This window comes from Lupinus angustifolius, chromosome LG10 (genome assembly GCF_001865875.1).
Source record: "Lupinus angustifolius cultivar Tanjil chromosome LG10, LupAngTanjil_v1.0, whole genome shotgun sequence".
Taxonomy (NCBI): Eukaryota; Viridiplantae; Streptophyta; class Magnoliopsida; order Fabales; family Fabaceae; genus Lupinus; species Lupinus angustifolius.
Genome location: NC_032018.1, coordinates 7,683,963 through 7,704,233, shown reverse-complemented (window position 1 = coordinate 7,704,233; position 20,271 = coordinate 7,683,963). Strand labels below are relative to the sequence as shown.

The following is a 20,271-nucleotide window of genomic DNA, read 5'->3' as shown; positions in this document are numbered from 1 at the left end:
AATAATTAAATATCAATAACGAAACAATGTAAAGATTTATAGATATACATTTATCATTTACTTGGATTTTTTTGTGTGAAAGTCAACAATAATTAAATATCAATAATAAATTATATAATAAAATGTATAAAATTTATACACTATTGATATATATCTCGGGCATGGAAAGATAAAGAGAATAAAAAAAAAAGGAAGAAAGAGGCACGGAAAGCGGAGCCTGGGCATGGAAAGATAAGAGGCACGGAAAGCGGAGCCTGGGCATGGAAAGATAAGAGGCATTACAGACTAATGTTTCTATCCATTCGCATACAATTAATTTTTTTTATATCTAACAGTTGTTTCGATTGAAAAATATTATTTGTCTGATACTATTGGTTTATTCTTTCTAGTAAATTAACTGACATAAATAATTATAAATGAAAAGTAGAACCGTCATATAAGTAGAAGTCAAAACTTTAGTCATGCCAATTTATTAGCTTTTAGAATCACCTTCTGAACTCCACAACTTGACGAAAACCTCCACTGCACCACACCATACCAATCCATGGATACAAGCAGCGACCCTACGCAAGACACCTCAGACGAGCAACAAAAACGTTCCGAGATCTACACCTACGAAGCCCCATGGCACATCTACGCCATGAATTGGTCCGTCCGCCGCGACAAAAAATACCGCCTCGCCATCTCCTCCCTCCTCGAACAATACCCAAACCACGTCGAAATTGTCCAGCTGGATGATTCAACGGGTGAGATTAAATCCGACCCTAACCTCTCCTTCGAACACCCTTACCCTCCCACCAAGGCAATCTTCATCCCCGACAGGGAGTGTTCCCATCCTGACCTTCTCGCCACCTCCAGCGACTTCCTCCGTATCTGGAGGCTACCCGATCCTGACTCCGCCAGCCCGGTTCAGAAAGACCGGGTGGAGCTTAAGTCTGTACTTAATGGTAACAAAAACAGTGATTATTGTGGGCCGATTACGTCGTTTGATTGGAATGAAGCCGAGCCGAAGCGTATCGGGACGTCGAGTATTGATACGACGTGTACAATTTGGGATATTGAGAAGGAGACTGTGGACACGCAGCTTATTGCGCATGATAAGGAGGTTTATGATATTGCTTGGGGCGGTGTTGGTGTTTTTGCTTCTGTTTCTGCTGATGGTTCTGTTAGGGTTTTCGATCTTCGCGATAAGGAGCATTCTACTATCATTTATGAGAGCTCTGATCCTGATACGCCCTTGGTTCGCCTTGGATGGAACAAGCAGGATCCTAGGTGCGTGATTCGATTAAATTGTTCTGTAGTTATAGTATGTCCCCAGAATTTGTTTATCTAAACTCCAGTTTTTGCTAAGAGTCTGTTTGCGAGTTGAGTTTTGGAAGGGAAGGAAGGGAGGGGTAGAGAAGTCACAAGTGTATTTCATGACTATCAAGCCTTTCTCTTCTCTGCATTGCACTCCAAAAACCAACTCGTACCGAGAAACCTTTCACCGGTGGTTGTGGATAATGAGTAGAAAGCAGTTATTTTGCTGGAAAATGTCTTTTGAACACCTGCATTGATATCCTATAGAGTGCGGGTGGGTATCGTGATATATCAGAATTCAATGTGTTGCCTATTCGCTAATAGGAAACATTGTTAGTCAATAGCTTGGAAGTTTTAGTCTTAGTTCGTTTCAGACTGGTGCATAAGTAGGCTACTGAGGGCCCAATGTAATCAATGAGTGAAATTATTATTTGGTCAATGTTAATTCATTTTAGTGTCTTTGTCGTTGACCTGAAGAAGGGGTCTATTAATTGGTGCGGTACCTATAGGGTGGGTTATGTTATGGTAATGAGAGTGTTTTAATTATAGATGAGTGAAGCTACCGAGGAGGAAAGGGCTACCACCGACCCGATAGACTAATCTCTAGTCCCTTAGGTTAGGCTCTCTTTGTAGGATTAAGTCATAACATATATGTTTGCGGATGCGCGATAGGGTTTTAATTGTGTATCAAATTTAGCTGAAAATGAACGAGTTGTATTTTCAAACCCACTATGTTTTTGGTTCCTCTTTTTGTTATTGGATTTTGTGAGACACTATTCATACCAAATATTAATTCTCATTTAATTATGTGTGAGGGGTTGTTCTAAATTTATGAAACTTGTATCAATTTAGTCCTTTATGTTTCTCGCTGTAGTCCTTATGATTAACTAATTATTATGATTTCTGTAAATTTAGGATTAATTCATACACAAGATCAAACTGTGAGCACAGAATAATTTCGGTGACTAAAGTTGTTAATTTTCACTTATAAACTGTGTTCAAACTTCAAAGTATCTTATATTCAAAATTTTCTTTTGAATAAAAGTTATATTCTCTAAAAATTAATCAAAACCAATCATGCACTAGGTACATGGCGACTATCATAATGGACAGTGCTAAGGTTGTTGTGCTTGATATTCGCTTTCCAACCCTTCCGGTGGTGGAGTTGAAGAGGCACCAGGCGAATGTGAATGCAGTTGCGTGGGCACCTCATAGTTCTTGCCATATCTGCACTGCAGGGGATGACTCACAGGCTTTGATTTGGGACCTTTCTTCAATGAGTGAGCCTGTGGAGGGTGGGTTAGACCCTATTCTTGCTTACACTGCTGGTGCAGAGATTGAACAGCTTCAGTGGTCGTCTTCCCAGCCAGACTGGGTTGCAATTGCTTTCTCCACCAAACTTCAGATTCTAAGAGTGTGAGTGGTTTATACTTTGTTCCTTTGTTATATTTAGTTGCAGATCACCAAATGGGGAAGCTGCAGTGTAGGAATCATCATTCTCTTGTCACACTCAGAATATTTTGTCTCTGATACAATGGTACTTTTGTGAACCCTGTCCATTGTTGTTGGTTTGAGTATTTTTTTTCCTACTCAGTAGATGTACAAACAGAATTGGTGATAGTTCTAAGGTGGCCAAGTGTTCCTTATCTTATTTTTTTATTGTTAAAATTCAAAACTTTAACCTTAATTAGCAGCTTTAAAGATGTGCAGGATTTAGAACTAAAAGTACTATAGGATTTGTGATTAGTTTGCCTCTGACAATTTACTCTGTATTGCTACCATCTTGTTCACTGACTATTAAATTTGTGGAAAATCCCATTGTATGTAAATGTTTTCAATTTCATCCATATCTCTATTCTGACTAGATATGTGTTAAGGGTATCCACAGCATCCTGTCAAGGAACCCTACCATAAATGCATGGCAAGAGATATTTATGTCTTAACTACCAGAGTTCTGATGTGGTGGTTGGTATTGGTTTGTCACAATGATGGGTGCATTTTTTTGTGTGATGCCTATCTTCATTCATGCATATTACTGGGACACCCTAATTAAGAGAAAGCTTATGGTAAGTGATTAAATTGGAGCACAAGGTGGACTCTGTGGTTCATTAAGTAAAATACACATCCTCTTTCTCTTCTTTTACCTTTCAGATCATATATTTATATTGTGCTGTGTTATTGCATTGTTAGCATTTATTTTCCCCATCAAGACACAAGGTTAGAGTTTAGACTTTAGATAAGCACAGAAAATAGCATTAGACATTGTCTAAGACTGAATAGATACTAAAACACTAATATGATACCCTCTATCTGAATGCACCAAAACTTGTATTATACTTTCGTACAAGATTTTGCTTTCCTTTTTCATCCTAAAACTGTGGCAAATAACAATCTAACTCATCCCACATATATGCAACTATATATTTCATGTTTAAATTTGCTTTTGGCCTGTATTAATTAAGAGTGCAACATTTATGAACATTCATTATAAATTCTCATATACAATCAATACATCATTCATAATTCCTTTATATACTTATGTTGAAGAGTAAAGGGGAAAGTTCACAAAACCCCCATAAACTTTATGTCTTTTGCAAATAATTATCCTAAACTATTTTTTTCTCCTAATTACCCCTTAAATTTTATTTGTTGGTGAAATTGGTCCCTGTATAAAAATAATTTTAATTTACTTTTGTATGACACTCAAATTCACCTCCTACAATATTTGTTGTCAAAAGATTGAACTTACTCGATAACCATTGCTCTTGTATAGTTTGTTTGAACTTGATTTATTTCTTGTCATGTGTTAGAAAAAAGTTGTAATCCAAGTTATGAGTGAGTAATTGATAGATTGAGTTGTGTTGTTGAGAGTTAGTTTGTGTTTAACTAACACTTTCTATTTCTAGTAGGTTTTTGAAATTTTGTTAGTTAATTAGTTTGATTACTTGCTATAAATAGCATATACTCTTCTTCTTCTTCTTCTTCTTCAATAATATGCATATTCATTGGTAAAAGCTTATTGTTTTGCTTTCTTCTCTTCATAGTCTTCCATTCTTTTCTTCTAAATTTAACATTTCGTATCAAGAGCACGTTGCTATCCTGAAATCACGCTTTCATCTTTACCTTCATTCAAACATCCTTCTTCTATTGTAACTCGAGAATTCACTATGTGTGAATCATCTCTGAAGAAATTGAAGCTACTGACCTCGGTGTGAAAGGTGTGCAAAAAGGTGAGGAAGTGCGGTTTGATATGTGGCAAAGACAATGGTTGGGAATAACAACAATCTTCCATGAATGAGCCTACCTGTTCTTACAGAGAAGAATTGGGATCGTTGGAACACACAAATGAAGGTGTTGTTCAACTTTCAAGAGGTGAATGAGGCTGTTGAGAATGGACTTGTTTCACCAGGTCCTGAAGCTATAGAGATTCAAAGAACCATGTTCAAAGAAGCAAAGAAAAAGGATAACAAGGCACTATTCTTGCTGCATCAGTGTGTTGATGACACACACTTTGAGAAGATTCAGAATGCCACAACAGCTAAAGATGCTTGAGATATCTTGATTCAAAGTCATTCTGGTGGAGACAATATAAAGAAAGTGAAGCTACAAACACTAAGAAGGCAATATGAGCTAATACAAATAGAGGAGAATGACAAGGTTGGAGATTACTTCACAAAAGTGATTACAATCACTAATCAGATGAAAGCATGTGGAGAGGTAGTTACAGATCTCATGATCATAGAGAAAGTCATGACATCATTGCCTCAAAAATTGACTACATTGTAGTAGCAATAGAGCAGTCCAAAGATGTTTTAATGATGAAGATTGAGGAGCTTCAAATAGACAGAAATCCAATAAGAGGCAGTGAACAAGCTTTAAAATCAATTCACTACAAGGAGAAAAACAAAAAATGGAAGGGTAAGAAGAGCAGACCGGAGCATGTCTGGCCAGATCCTTCAGAAAAGAAAGGAAGGCAAATAAAATTCTACAAACAAAAGAAGTTTGATAAGAGGAATGTAGAGTGCTACAATTGTCACAACACATGACACTACTCCTATGAGTGCACTGCTGAGAAAGGAAAACAGAGGAATTTGCTTGACAAAGAGGCATTCACAACTCATGAAGTAGAACCATTGACTATAATGGTTACAAATCCAGCAGAAGATGCTCACCTTGAGTCATGGTATCTTGACTCAGGGTGCTCTAATCACATGACAAGTCATAAAGAATGGCTCACAAACTTTGACTCAAGCAGACATAGCAAAGTCAAGTTTGCAGATGATAACACCTTGAAAGTAGAAGGAGCAGGTGATGTAGTGATCATGAGGAACAATGGATCCAAAGCTCTAATCTCTGATGTGCTATTTGTCCATGGAATGAAGTATAACCTACTCAGCATTGGGCAACTTGTACAAAAGGGATTTACAGCAGTGATGGGAAATGGCCAAGTAGAAGTGTTTGATGCTGAGAAAAGACTCATTCTGAGAAGCAAGCTAACCAAAAACAGAACCTTTCAGGTAAACATCAAAGCTGCAAATGCTCAATGCCTTACTGCAATAAAAACTAATGAAGAAAGTTGGATATGGCACTTAAGGTATGGTCATCTGAATTTCAAAAGTTTGTATCAACTTGGTTCCACTAATATGGTTCATGGCATTCCTATAACAACATTTCCTAAAGCTATGTGTGAAGTATGCTTGGCTGGTAAGCAAACAAGAAGGCCATTCCCATCCTACTCAAGCATGAGATCTAAAGGAGTATTGGAAGTAGTACATTCAGATGTGTGTGGATCATTTGAGGAACCAACATTGGCTGAAAACATGTACTTCATTACATTTGTTGATGAGTTTAGTAGAATGATATGGTTGTATGTGATGAAGCAGAAAAGTGAAGCCTTCAAATACTTTCTGAAATTCAAAGCATTAGTTGAGAGGGAAAGTGGAAAGAAGCTAAAAATTCTTAGAACAGATGGAGGATGAGAATTTACATATAATGCTTTTGAGCAACACTGTCAACACAATGGAATAAGACATGAAGTCACTGCTCCATACACACCTCAACATAATGGTCTTGCTGAAAGGAGAAATAGAACAATAATGGATATGGCAAGAAGCTTGATCAAGGAGAAAAGCTTACCACAAAAATTCTGGGGTGAAGCTGTATCAACCTCAATCTGTATACTAAACAGAAGTCCAACTAAGAAGGTAGAAGGAAAAGTCCATATGGAAGCCTGGAATGGACAGAAACCTGGAGTAGGCCATCTAAAGGTGTTTGGGTCACTTGCATACAAGCATGTACCAGATCAAAGGAGAACCAAGCTTCAAGACAAAAGTGATGCAATGATATTCATTGGCTATCATCCTACAGGTGCCTACAAGCTCTATGATCCTATAAGAGACAAAGTACAAATCAGTAGAGATGTTATTGTGCTAGAACATGAAAACTAGAATTGGAAGGAGATAACAACCAGTCTAAGAAAACCCATACCAGAGATCATTGATGTAGAGGAGAACTCGGAAGAAATGAGTGAAGAAATCAATGATGAACCAGTGGAGCAAAGATCAAGAAGAGCAAGATCAATGCCTACCAGATTCAATGACTATGAAATGCACTATGATTGCCAAATCAGTGATGAAGGTGACTTAGTACATTTAGCACTAATGGATGGAGCAGAACAAATCAATGAGCTTGAAGCTCTTGAACACTTTGTATGGAAGGGAACTATGATTGAAGAACTCAACTCCATTGAGAAGAACAATACCTGAAGCTTGGTTGATCTTCCAAAAGGAAAACACCATATTGGAGTAAAATGGGTTTTCAAGCAGAAACTCAATCCTGATGGAAGCATATCAAAACATAAAGCAAGACTAGTGGCAAAAGGCTTTCTACAAAGAGAGGGTCTTGACTACATAGAAGTGTTTGCTCCAGTGGCCAGGATTGAGACCATAAGGTTGGTGGTAGGGGTTGGCTGTGCAAAGAATTGGCCATTATTCCAACTAGATGTGAAGTCTGCATTTCTACATGGTCCCTTAGAAGAAGAGGTCTATGTACAACAACCTCCTGGATTCATTGTGAGAGGAAATGAGGATAAGGTCTATAAGCTAAAAAAGGCACTATATGGTTTGAAACAAGATCCAAGGGCATGGAATAGAAGGATTGATTCATTTCTGTTTAAGCTCAAATTTAAAAAATGCGAAGTGGAATATGGAGTATATGTGAAGGACAATGGTGATGGAGACCTATTGATACTATGCTTATATGTTGATGATCTCCTTATCACTAGATCAAATCTGAAGAAAATTGAAGAGTTTAAAAGGATCATGGAATCAGAATTCGAAATGACAGATCTGGGTAAGTTGAGCTACTTCCTTGGAATGGAATTATCCTACACTCCTACTGGTCTACTAATGCATCAGAAAAGATATGCTAGTGACTTGCTACAAAGGTTCAACATGGATGCTTGCAACTCAGTGACGAATCCAGTTGAAAAAAATATAAAGTTAACAAAGGATGAAGATGGTGAAGAAGTAGATTAGAACCTGTTCAAGCAGATTGTTGGATCCCTAAGGTACTTGTGCAACAACAGACCAGACCTATCCTATGGTGTTGGACTAGTGAGTAGGTTCATGTGCAGACCAAGAAAATCTCATATGCTAGTTGCTAAGAGGATTCTAAGATAAGTCAAAGGTTCACTTGATCATGACATCCTATTTCCAGTTGGAACACAGAAATCAGAACTAGAATTAGCAGGGTATGCAGACTCTGATTATGAAGGAGATCTTGTTGAAAGAAAGAGCACATTAGACTATCTATTCCTATTGAACAATGCCCCAATCTCTTGGTGTTCCAAGAAGCAACCAGTGATTTCTCTCTCTAATTGTGAAGTAGAGTATATATCAGGGTGTTATGCTGCCTGTCAAGCAATTTGGCTTGAATAATTGATGAGAGAAATGAAGATCAAGCTAAGGAATCCTCTGCAGCTAAGAATAGACAACATATTTGCCATTAGCTTGGCTAAAAACCCAGTGAGTCACGACAGGAGCAAACATATAGAGATCAGATTTCATTTTCTAAGAGAACTTGTGAACAAGGAAAGACTTAAGCTGGTGTATTGCAAGACAGAGTTACAACTTGCTGATGCATTCACTAAACCTTTGAAGGTTGAAAGATTTGAAGGTTTGAAGAAGAGAATGTGCATGCCATCTTGCAATTACTTGGCTTAAGGGAGAGTGTTAGAAATAAGTTGTAATTCAAGTTATGAGTGAGTAATTGATAGATTGAGTTGTGTTGTTGAGAGCTAGTTTGTGTTTAACTAACACTTTCTATTTCTAATAGGTCTTTGAAATTCTGTTAGTTAATTAGTTTGATTACTTGCTATAAATAGCATATACTCTTCTTCTTCTTCAATAACATGCATATTCATTGGTAAAAGCTTATTGTTTTGCTTTCTTCTCTTCATAGCCTTTATTGTAGTAAGGTATTGAGCATTTGCAGCTTTGATGTTTACGTGAAAGGTTCTGTTTTTGGTTAGCTTGCTTCTCAGAATGAGTCTTTTCTCAGTATCAAACACTTCTACTTGGCCATTTCTTATCACTGCTGTAAATCCCTTTTGTATAAGTTGCCCAATGCTGAGTAGGTTATACTTCATTCCAGGGACAAATAGCACATCAGAGATTAGAGCTTTGGATCCATTGTTCCTCATGATCACTACATCACTTGCACCTTCTACTTTCAAGGTGTTATCATCTGCAAACTTGACTTTGCTCTGTCTGCTTGAGTCAAAGTGTGTGAGCCATTCTTTATGACTTGTCATGTGATTAGAGCACCCTGAGTCAAGATCCCATGACTCAAGGTGAGCATCTTCTGCTGGATTTGTAACCATTAAAGTCAATGGTTCTGCTTCATGATCTTCATGAGTTGTGAATGCCTCTTTGTCAAGCAAATTCCTCTATTTTCCTTTCTCAGTAGTGCACTCATAGGAATAGTGTCCTGTGTTGTGGCAATTGTAGCACTCTACATTCCCCTTATCAAACTTCTTTTATTTGTAGAATTTTCTTTGCCCTCCTTTCTTTTCTGAAGGATTTGGCCAGTCATACTCTGGCCTGCTCTTCTTACACTTACATTTCTTGTTTTTCTCATTGTAGTGAATTGCTTTTAAAGCTTGTTCACTGCCTTTTATTAGATTTTTGTCCATAGCCTCATTTCATGTGCTTCTAGTGAGCTTTGAAGCTCCTCAATCTTCATCATTGAAATATCTTTTGACTCCTCTACTGCTACTACAATGTAGTCAAATTTTTTAGGCAACGATCTCATGACTTTCTCTATGATCATGAGATCTGTAACTGCTTCTCGACATCCTTTCATCTGATTAGTGATTGTAATCACTTTTGTGAAGTAATCTCCAACCTTGTCACTCTCCTCCATTTGTATTAGCTCATATTGCCTTCTTAGTGTTTGTTGCTTCACTTTCTTTATCTTGTCTCCACCAGAATGGCTTCGAATCAAAATATCCCAAGCATCTTTAGCTGTTGTGGCATTCTGAATCTTCTCAAAGTGTGTGTCATTAACACACTGATGCAGCTCTGTAGCTTTAGGACCTGGTGCAACAAGTCCATTCTCAACAGTCTCATTCACCTCTTGAAAGTTGAACAACACCTTCATCTGTGTGTTCCAACGATCCCAATTCTTCTCCGTAAGAACATGTAGGCTCATTGATGGAAGATTGTTGTTATTCCCAACCATTGTCTTTGCCACAGATCAAATCGCACTTCCTCACCCTTTTGCACACCTTTCACACCGTGGTCAACAACTTCAATTTCTTCAGAGATGATTCACACAGTGAATTCTCGAGTTACAATAGAAGAAGAATTTTTAAATGAAGGTAAAGATGAAAGCGTGATTCCAGGAAATAGTTGTGTAGTTTTTTGAACTTGATTTATTTCTTGTCATGTACCTTGTGCCTCAGTGATGAGTAATCGCAATGTACCAAAGTTTCATAGTAATCACAATATATTTTTCACACTCAGATTTAGCAGATTGAAAAAAGCCCAGCACCCCACCTTATGTGTTTGTTCTAGTATATAAAGTTAGGTGCTTAGCTAAACAAACTTGAAAAGGTGGTGCGAGTAATAAGTGTAACTGTTAAAACAAAACATAAGTAATTATTATGGTGCCATTTGGTAGCCAATATGGTGAGGAATTTGGCTCACGATCAGGGACACTCTTTGTTGCTATTCTGTGTCTATGCTTGGTCATTGGTCACTTGCTCGAAGAAAACTGATGGGTCAACGAAACTATTGTTGCCATTATAGTAGTATGTCACAAGTAGAGATGGCAAAACGGGTCGGCCGACCAGTTTAGCCCGCCGCGCCCGCAAATGCCCCAAAAAATTTAAGCGGGCGCGAGCATGCCCGCATTGATTAACACACAAAATTCAATGCCCTGCCCATTTTAAAACGGGCTAGCAGGCGGCCCGCAAACATTGTTGAATAATTAAAAAAAATAAAAATTCATATAATAGATAAAATGAAATTAACAAAATTTTGATATTTTATATGATATTTAACAAATTACATTACAATTTTTTTATGGATTAAAAATCACATTACATCATAACTTATTTAAAATTTTCTTACTTTTTTCTTAAATTATGTTTATGGGCTGCCCGCAGGCCGTCTGCATGCCTAACAGAAATGCCCGCAAACTTGGCGGGCAAAACGGGCCGGGCGAAACAGGCAAATAAACATATTTTGTATGCCCTGCCTGCAAAAAAATGCGGGCGATGCTCGTTTTGCTATCTCTAGTCACAAGCTCTCGCTGTTTGAAAATCAATGTTCTTTTGATTCTATCGTGGCACCTCCTTTTGCAATTGAGAAATAATGAAGCTTCATCATGCAAACTCCTTTGAAGTTAAATATTTTTTCTTCATAATTCAACTTTATTTTTCCGTAGGACCAATTTTATAAACTAATAAAGTATAAGGAGTGTGAATACTTATTTTTGCCCGGCACATAAAAAACCCAACATATTTTAAAAATAATTACTTTCTCAAAATAATTTTTTATTTATTTATTAATTTTAGAGTTTATTTTGAATTTAAATGAGATATTTCAAATGTCATAAAATGATAAAAATATTTTTATTATTATATTTATTTATTTATTTTTTGAATTTATATTATAAAATAAATAAAAGATAATGAAAATATTTTTTATTAATTTTTATAATTAAAATTGAATTTATAAGAAAAAACAAGTAAAATAAATGGGATTTTAAATTCCAAATAAACAATAAAATATTTTTTTGTTATCTAATTCGAATATATAAATAATTTAATAAATAAACCAAATTTAAAATATATTTAAATAAAAAAGTAATAAAATAAAAATATATATATATATACACCAAGTCAAATCTGATTTGGTGGGTGCATACTATTATGAGATTGTGGGGTTAGTAGGTAGTGAGTTGTTAGCACTTTATTAGGATTAGATTAGATTAGAATTTATTTATCAATAGAGTTAATAGTTAGGTTTTGTTTTGGCTCTTGGTTGCTAAAAATACAAGAAACTACATAGAGAGAAAAGAGAGGAAAAAAGAGAGGAGGGAATAGCTTCTACAAAAAAAACTGCGCATAGGAGAGAAAAATATTTCAGAGAGTAGGAGCGTTTCAGTGTGGTCGGTTCCACCGTGTGCACCATACAACTCCTTCACTAGCCAATCCAATTGCTCCTCGCGGCTATCCAGTCAGCGTGTTTAAGTTTGCTTACCTAATCAGATCGTGCCTCGTAGGCGGGCTCACCATTCCTCACGTGAACGCATCACAAGGGATCCAGACACCTCATGCCAGTGTTTGATCAAGTGCCGCCGTGCGTATCGTAGACGTAGTGCATCCACCTTTGGTCCAATCCATGCGAGACAACTAAGTGAGTCTATGGTGCTCGAGTGGAATCGTTTGTACCAGATCAACATCTCTACAGCCTCCGTTCCAGTGTGTGTGTGGGTGCATCATAAGCACAGTGCACCTTTAGGCTTGTCCAACCCCATACTGACATGTGGCGAACTCTTGTGCACGATATTTCTAAACCAGTAGCTGGTCAACACGTGTATTGGTACATTAAGCTCATCTGCACTGAATCTTTACTCTCTCATGTATTTAATTCTATTATTGTTTATCCAAATGCAATTTATTTATCTTTTAAGATAATAATAACCACATTTCACTCATAAAAAAGAAACTATTATCTTTTTTTTTGACAGTAAGCTAAATAATACAAAAAATATTTTCACAGAATTAATACTTTCTTTTTTATTATTTTTGTGTGAATACTATAAAGAGTAATAATATCCTAATAAAGCTAATAATCAATTAACCCTTTTTTATTTCTCTTATTTTTATTAACTAGTTAAATATATTTTTTTATTTCTGTAATTAAATAAAAAATGATAATTTTCATAAAAAGAAAAACAGAACATTTAAAATAAAGATCATTTTAGTGGCGACTCTAAGAGGTCGCGTAGCCAAAAATCGGGACGCGACAGCTGGCGACTCTGCTGAGGAATTTTTTGTAGAGAGTCAAACCCAGTTGTAGCCAATTGTATGATTTAAATACCTTTTTTTCCTTTGTCTATTTTTAAATATAAAAAACAATGGTAATGAAATAAATTTTCTTTTACAAGTTTTATTTAACGCTTCAATTTTAATATTATTATATATGTTCATCATTTTTTTTTGTAGCTTTGGGGTGAAAGTTTATTGATTTTAAAAATGTCGCTTCTTCACACACACGATACATTTGAATTACACGCGTATACGCCTTATACCCGGGTTGTTAGAGGTTAAGGTCAAGATAAGAGGGACATGTGCTTTACTGGTGTTAGACTTGTCTCCTGGTATTAGCATAATGAACCACCCGAATTGTCTTGGTATCGTGAGTTAGACGCTCGAGGGGCTTAACTCCTTTTGTTTCTAAACTAGGATATTGGGACTCCTTTCTTTCAAGATGGGGGACAATTTGGTGATCTAGAAGTCTAGAACCTTTACCGAATCCATTTTAATGAGACCTAGTACATTGCCATAAGGTTGTGACTTTTAGTCTATCAAAAACCCTATAAGAATACCATGTATAGGACACTGGAATCAAATTTTGTTCACCTGATTCTACATCCATATATGCATAAAATGAGATTTAACATTCTAAATAATTACAAAATCCATCATTTTTTCTATTGCACTATAATTGCATACCCACAAAGGGTTCCATACCCTAAGGTAGTTTTCTTTCTTTAAAAAAACGGTTTAACATAATTTTTGTAAAACTTTGGGGTTGCTCCTCAAAATACAATCCTCACTTTCAATGATGGCCCCCAGCCCGATGGTAAGTTTTGTCCACCTTTCGAAAAAACTTAGACTAAGCCTTGACAACATAATAAATATCTATCCTAACATGATATTTAGTTTAAATTGTAATGAACTATATTATCTCACAAGACACGGTCCACCACCCTAAAAAGGGACTTACACTACTTAATATCATAAATTAATTATTACATATATCATTATATTAATCATATCATAACTTTTTATGTTGAACTAATCATTACACATATTATTGCATTAATCATAAATCATTGAATATTTATTCATCATTTTAATTATATAAGCAAGAGTAAATTACATAGACCTCCCCTGAGTTTTAATAAAATTACACGAACCACCCCTCCCTTTTTTGTACATACATAAACCTCCCATCCTTTATATATGCATGTTACACAAACTACTCTACCGTTAGTTGGCTGTTAAATAAGGGTGTCATGTGCATATCACATTTTTGCAGTATTTGTTTTAATATTACTCTTTTGTTATAATGACCAATATTGCTATAACATTGCAATGATGCTATTCAAAATTTTATAAATTCAACTATCCATAAACTTGTTGCTAGAAAGACACAAAGTTCTAGACTTGACGTAAACATATTTTAATATATTGCTCACAACTTATTTGATGAAATGCTTGAAAGAATTATAGTGAATATTAATCCACACATAAATAAATAAATAAATATATATATATATATATATATATATCAATCTAAATGTTGGTATTGAGTTATTTGTTTTCATATTAAATGAGACAAATATTAAAAGACACACATGCACTACCATGTATAGTCTAAACTAAAAAAGAAACTATCTCCGTTAGCAACTACTATGACGTGTTCTTATGTGGTTTGCTTCCTTTTTTAATGCATTTCCATATGCCTTCTATGACCTTCATTCCTTTTTACCATGCTCACTTGCAACATCTTGAGTTAGTTTACCTTGTTGATTAAGAATTGTCTCCTGGAAAAATGGTAGGTGTTGAGTAAAAAATTTATAAACACATTTGCATCCAAATTCATTAAGTTCACTTTTTATACCTGGGTTGAGGTTGCAGCTTGCACGTTAACATTAGAGTCATGTGTTGAATTTATGTTTTGAGTTTCCTAGTGCATAATCAGGACAATGCAAGTTAGGAGACAATGTTGCATGACATTATAAGTAAATGAAATTTCACATTATACCTTTTTGTTTCTTTTTTTTCCTTGGATTGGAGTTCTCTGACAAGTGCGGTAGTTATGTCCAAGTTCATTACAAGTGCTACACCTACATGTGTGTGACCTCCTTGCATCGTTAGTCCCTAATGGCCCTTCAACAACACTTTTCTTTCTAGCCCTCCTAGGCCTTCCGGGTAGTCTCTTCAAAGGTGGGGGGTCAATTTGGCTAATACTTCCCCTATTGTTAACATCAATATCTGGCATAGGGTGGATTATTTCATTATAGGTGAGACAATATTTTGATTTGCAGTAAGCTTCATCATAATATTTCTCCACATTCGCTCGCATATAAGTAATCCAAGAACAAGCATGCTTACATGGCAAGCCAGAGACCAACCGATAATTACAACTGCACGACCTTAACATCAAGTTAACCAAAAATGTCGTGTGTCCATCAATCACTTGAAATTCTTCTCTCCCTGCATGAGTCACTGTACAGAACCTCCCATCTTGCATGTTAGTGTTTAAAACTTTCCGAATGTTAGGAGTTATGTTGTGCTCAAAACCACAACCCTCTGCAAACCTTCTTTGAAATGTTCCTATTAATCCACACACAATAGACTCCATCATAGACAATATAGTCTTCTTTCTATCATCTACAATCCATGCATTAAACACTTCACTCACATTGTTGGTCACATGATCACTTTTACATATTGGATCAATTGTATGCCTTGCCCACGTACTTTTAGGCCTATCAACATCTAGCAACCATTCTAGAACATCATTTTTTATTCTTCTCATAGTAGCAATGGCTTTATTAAACATGGTTTCATTATAAGCCATTACAACTACCCAAAACTCTGTTGTTAGTATTGAAGACCTGAATCGAAGCTTGAAGTTATTCAACAAGTGGTTGCAACAAAACCTATTAACAAAAACAAGTAGTGATTAATAAAGTATTTTAAAAAATTAACAATACAAAATTATAATTAATCATTTACCTATGTTGTGCATTTGGAAATATCTCACTTTAAGCCCTTGAATTCAAATAAAGAATCATTTAATATCTCTAACTTAAACCAAAATATTAAAAAAACATATAACATCCTATCCTGAATTACTTCATTTCCCACAACATGTTATTTTTAAACAACAATTAAGTAGAAGAGCAATAATTAGAGAGACATTATCTATTCACTACAGGGAGATATATAATTTAAACACACTAACCTTTTGTCTATCTGATATAATGGTTAGTTTATCCTCATTCCATTCTGGAACAGTGTGCAAAGTTTCAGTTAATAAGGTTAAAAAAAACATCCACGAATCCTTACACTCCACTTCTACCATAGCAATTGCAATAGGAAATATACTCTTATTTCCATCAAGGGCAACTACAGCTAATAAAATTCCTCCATAAGGACCTTTTAAATGTCATTCATCAATCCCAAACCAAGGCCTACAACCTTTAACAAATCCTTTTTTCATTGCATCAAGACATACAAATAATCGTTTAAATTGTGGGTTCCTATCAATTGTGACCCTTGCAAACTCTATCGTCACTTTACTCCCAGGATTTGTTTCTCTAACAATAGTAGCCCAAGCTGGTAAGTCGTTGTATGAAGATGCATGAATTCCCCTACTATTTTGATGTACCCTTCTCTTGGCACGATACAATTGCATCTGTTTACTTGGTTAAAGGCCATGTTGTTCAAGTAGATCTTGTTTCATGCTTGAGTAGTTCATGTTGGGGTCAGCAACCAACTTACTCTATAGTTTCTTTGCAATCCAAACTGAAGTTGCATTAGAGTTCTTAGTAGTTCTAATGCAATTATGCTCACCAGTATAAGTCTTAATTTTATAGGCTACTTGGTCAGGGGTAGGTGATGTATGAATCCGCCAACCACAACCCTTAGCTGCACATATAGCAGTGACTCTTGCCTTTTCATTTTTCAATCTCTTCACCTTAAATCCCTCTTGTATGACATAGTCCTTCAACACCTCCCTAAAGTGATGAACATTCAAAAATAACATATTGGTTTCAAGTTTCACCTTACCATCAGATTGGAGTTTAAATTGTCCTCCAACCACCTTTCTCTCAACATAAATTTCAACTAAATCATCACCTGAATGAACCCCCGCACCAAAATCTAGTTTTTCATCATAGATATTAAATCTATCGTTGTCATTTCGACTATCAAGACCTTCACTTTCATTCACTTCCTCACTCTCACTTTCACTCTCATCTATTTCCTCCAAATAGTCCTCATCATCAGTGATTACTACTTCATCAATGATACTATCCTGGTTCTCAACCACTTCGGTCATTTTACCTACACATTAAAAAATATAATAAAAAATAAGGTAAAATATAACAATGATAATAATTATTCTTCAAAATATAGATCCCTACATTGGAACTTGGTAGCATGCTTGATACTGATGTTAGATGGAGACAAGAGACTTTTCCTATTTAAAAGACAACCACCATGCCGGTGTGTCATACCTTGATGCCGATGTTAAACAATTATTCTGAGATAACCAACTATTCATGGTCTTGGATTTGATTTATACTTCTATGTTAATACTTAATATACGACACATCTCAATATGTGCTAGTACAAATTTGTGATTGTTAATTCTAAAACGAGTGATATACTGATTGAACAAAGTTTCACCATCACCATTGTTGTGACAAGAAATTTGTGTGGTTGTGAGTTTTTGATATGAGAAAGAAAATGACTCACAATTCTTTCAACCATTTTATTAAACAATAGAGAGATAAAATAGAAGAATTGGAATACAAAAAATTCAAGATAAAAGAGCCATATACTTTCTCAGAATTTAACACAATAGAGTACAAGGAAATGAAAAAAAATGAAAAAAGAAAATTCACAAGAAAAACAAAACAACATTACAGTAATATATGAATATACAAAAATGAACTATGATTAGAAGCCAAATATTGATGCACTACTTTAGTTCTCAAAGAACTGATTCCACATTGGACAAAGGCAAAATGAATGAAGAACATTTGGGAATAAAATAGAAACAACCAAAAAATAGAAACAATAGAAGACATGTAAATAGAATAAAAATGTGATATTGTTTCTACTCACCTCTTAATCATGTGATACTCAGTTGCCAAATTTGATTTTGATTTCCTTGAACCATATCTTGAGAAAGATGAAGTATTCTGTTGAAAGAAAAGAAGAATGGTGTTTTTTTTTGAAATCAAGGGTAGTTTAGTATTTTATCATTCATCTTAACTCTAGGTTAACAGTGTTAGATCAAGGGGAGGTATGTGTAACTGTAAAAAAAAGAGGGGTAGTACATGTAGTTTCATTAAAACTGAGGGGAGTTCCGTGTAATTTACTCTATAAACAATTTTAATCATAATTAATAAACATGCACCTTTTCAGCTGAAGGTTTTTTGGTATAACAAGACATGGGGGCTATTTCTAAAACTGTGGGTTCTAACAACGCTCTATCTTCAAAATATTAAGTGAAGTTTGAATTACAGACTTTTGATGTAGGCCATTTGGTGGAGCTCCTCGCCAAAGTCTCTAAAGATGTTATGACTCAGTTTGCAAAAGAGTATGGTAAACTGGCAGATCTTCTTCTCGTTCCTATTGATGCTGGTGCTTTAGATGCTATGGGGGCCATGGCAAAATACTGGAATATATCCCTGCATATTTTCGAGTTTCCAAATGTAGACGCTTCTCCAACAATTGAAGAGTATGATATTCTTCTGGACATCCCACTAGAGAGTCGGCTTAAGGTATATCTGTCCACTGGCACACAAAATGTCATTGAAGGTCTCATTGAAGAATTGATAGTCGTACTCCAACTACTTCTTAAATTATCAAGCAAGGGCTTTGTCATGGATTGAAGTGGAGCTTTATGAAAAAGCATCTTGACCAAGTGGTGGAGAAAGAAGATTGGAGTTCGTTTAAACCAACATTTGCATTAGCCATCTATGGTAGACTCCTCTTCCCCTTTGTTAGTGATATGGTGGACCGGTACACGATTGATGTCCTAGTCAAGTTTAGAAAGTTAGGAGTCAACCCAGTTCCTGCCGTTCTAGCAGACACCCTTCTCACCCTCTAGAGAAGTCTCGAAAAGGGTATTCCTAAGATCAGATGTTGTGCACAACTACTTTATGTATGGATGGTGACCAGGTTCAAGCATGATCGATATCTAGATTGGACAATCAATCCTCTTCGTCTATTCAGAAACACCAAGCTCCAGCCTATGCAACTATCTGACTGAGAGGCACTATTCAAGGATGTCACCCCTAGAAATTTTGGGACTAAATGCACTATGTATGATAAGCAGGATGAAGTCATGTACTTATGTGGAAACTATCCCAATATAGTGCTCATGGGACCTCGGGGATGTATTACTGTCACCTCTGCTTTAGTACTTGGACAGATGAAATGGGGCATGATGCCAGTCCCTCAGGAGCAATTGCAGGGATTCATGATTTGGTACAAGGACAAAGAAACTATCAAAAGAAACCCTGGACATGGTAAGGAATGCATTGAAGAACATCCACATCTATGAAAAAAATGAGTTAGGAGAGCATCAAACTTTCTACACTGAAGAATACAACTTGTGGCGCAGTGAGAGAAGGGAAGGTGAAGTCATCCCGCCAAGGTCTCCCACCCCATGAACCAGCTGGTCCCTTAAAAAATGAGTTGTTAAAGATTCAGTTCAAAATCTCTTATGCGAAACTAGAGGAAGCCCAATGCAAAATTGAGAAGTACGAGCTAACCATAGGGAAGCTTAATAAGACCATGGTGGCATTAAGAAAGGAAGAAGCTAGTCTGAAAAGGGATTATGCTCAGATGTGTTCTCAATCTAAAAAATACCGTCTGATCAAGAGTATAGGAAAAAGATGTCCAACTAGCTGACTTCAATTGACAGATAAAGGCTCGAAATCGCGTTATCAATGATGCACAAGCCGATAAAAAAGATCTAGAAGCATCATGTGAACTATTGCAAGCAGCCCTCCACGAAAGTCAACAAAATGAGAATGAGACATGGGCATAGTTAAAAGATTATCAGTTTGCACTTGATGAGACAATGAAGAAGGTAGACCATCTCAAGACAATTTTGGAAGATACGTAGAAAATTCACCATGAATCCATAACAGTTGCAAGTAATAGAGAGAGTCATCTTTCGAGGAAGCTCTGGTACCTCCAAAGATCATATGATGAAGTGACAGCCAAACAGGAGGCATGGTCAGAAAATTGGGAAATAGTCCAAGAAAGCCAAGAAGAAAAATATCAATAGGAAAATAGATGCAAAAATATGGTTGATGGCCTTGGGGACTTTGTCGATGATCGGCTGGGGACATTCTTTGATGCCAAGAGGGAACTAGAGATGTATCCAGAGACAGAGCTGCTCCCAACTATGAAAGCATTCT

The 20,271-nt window shown here is 36.0% G+C and overlaps 2 protein-coding genes across 2 annotated transcripts; one reads left to right on the top strand and one right to left on the bottom strand.

The window, feature by feature from the left end:
- On the top strand, positions 469 to 3,146 carry LOC109358863 (WD repeat-containing protein LWD1). The gene is made up of 2 exons (XM_019603344.1): positions 469 to 1,272; positions 2,386 to 3,146. The coding sequence occupies exons 1-2, from the start codon at positions 545 to 547 to the stop codon at positions 2,717 to 2,719; spliced, it is 1,062 nt and encodes a 353-aa protein (XP_019458889.1). The 5' UTR covers positions 469 to 544; the 3' UTR covers positions 2,720 to 3,146.
- Positions 14,575 to 15,683, bottom strand: LOC109357995. Its single transcript, XM_019602064.1, has 3 exons — positions 14,865 to 15,683; positions 14,721 to 14,786; positions 14,575 to 14,643 (listed from the first exon to the last, which is right to left on the bottom strand). The coding sequence occupies exons 1-3, from the start codon at positions 15,681 to 15,683 to the stop codon at positions 14,575 to 14,577; spliced, it is 954 nt and encodes a 317-aa protein (XP_019457609.1).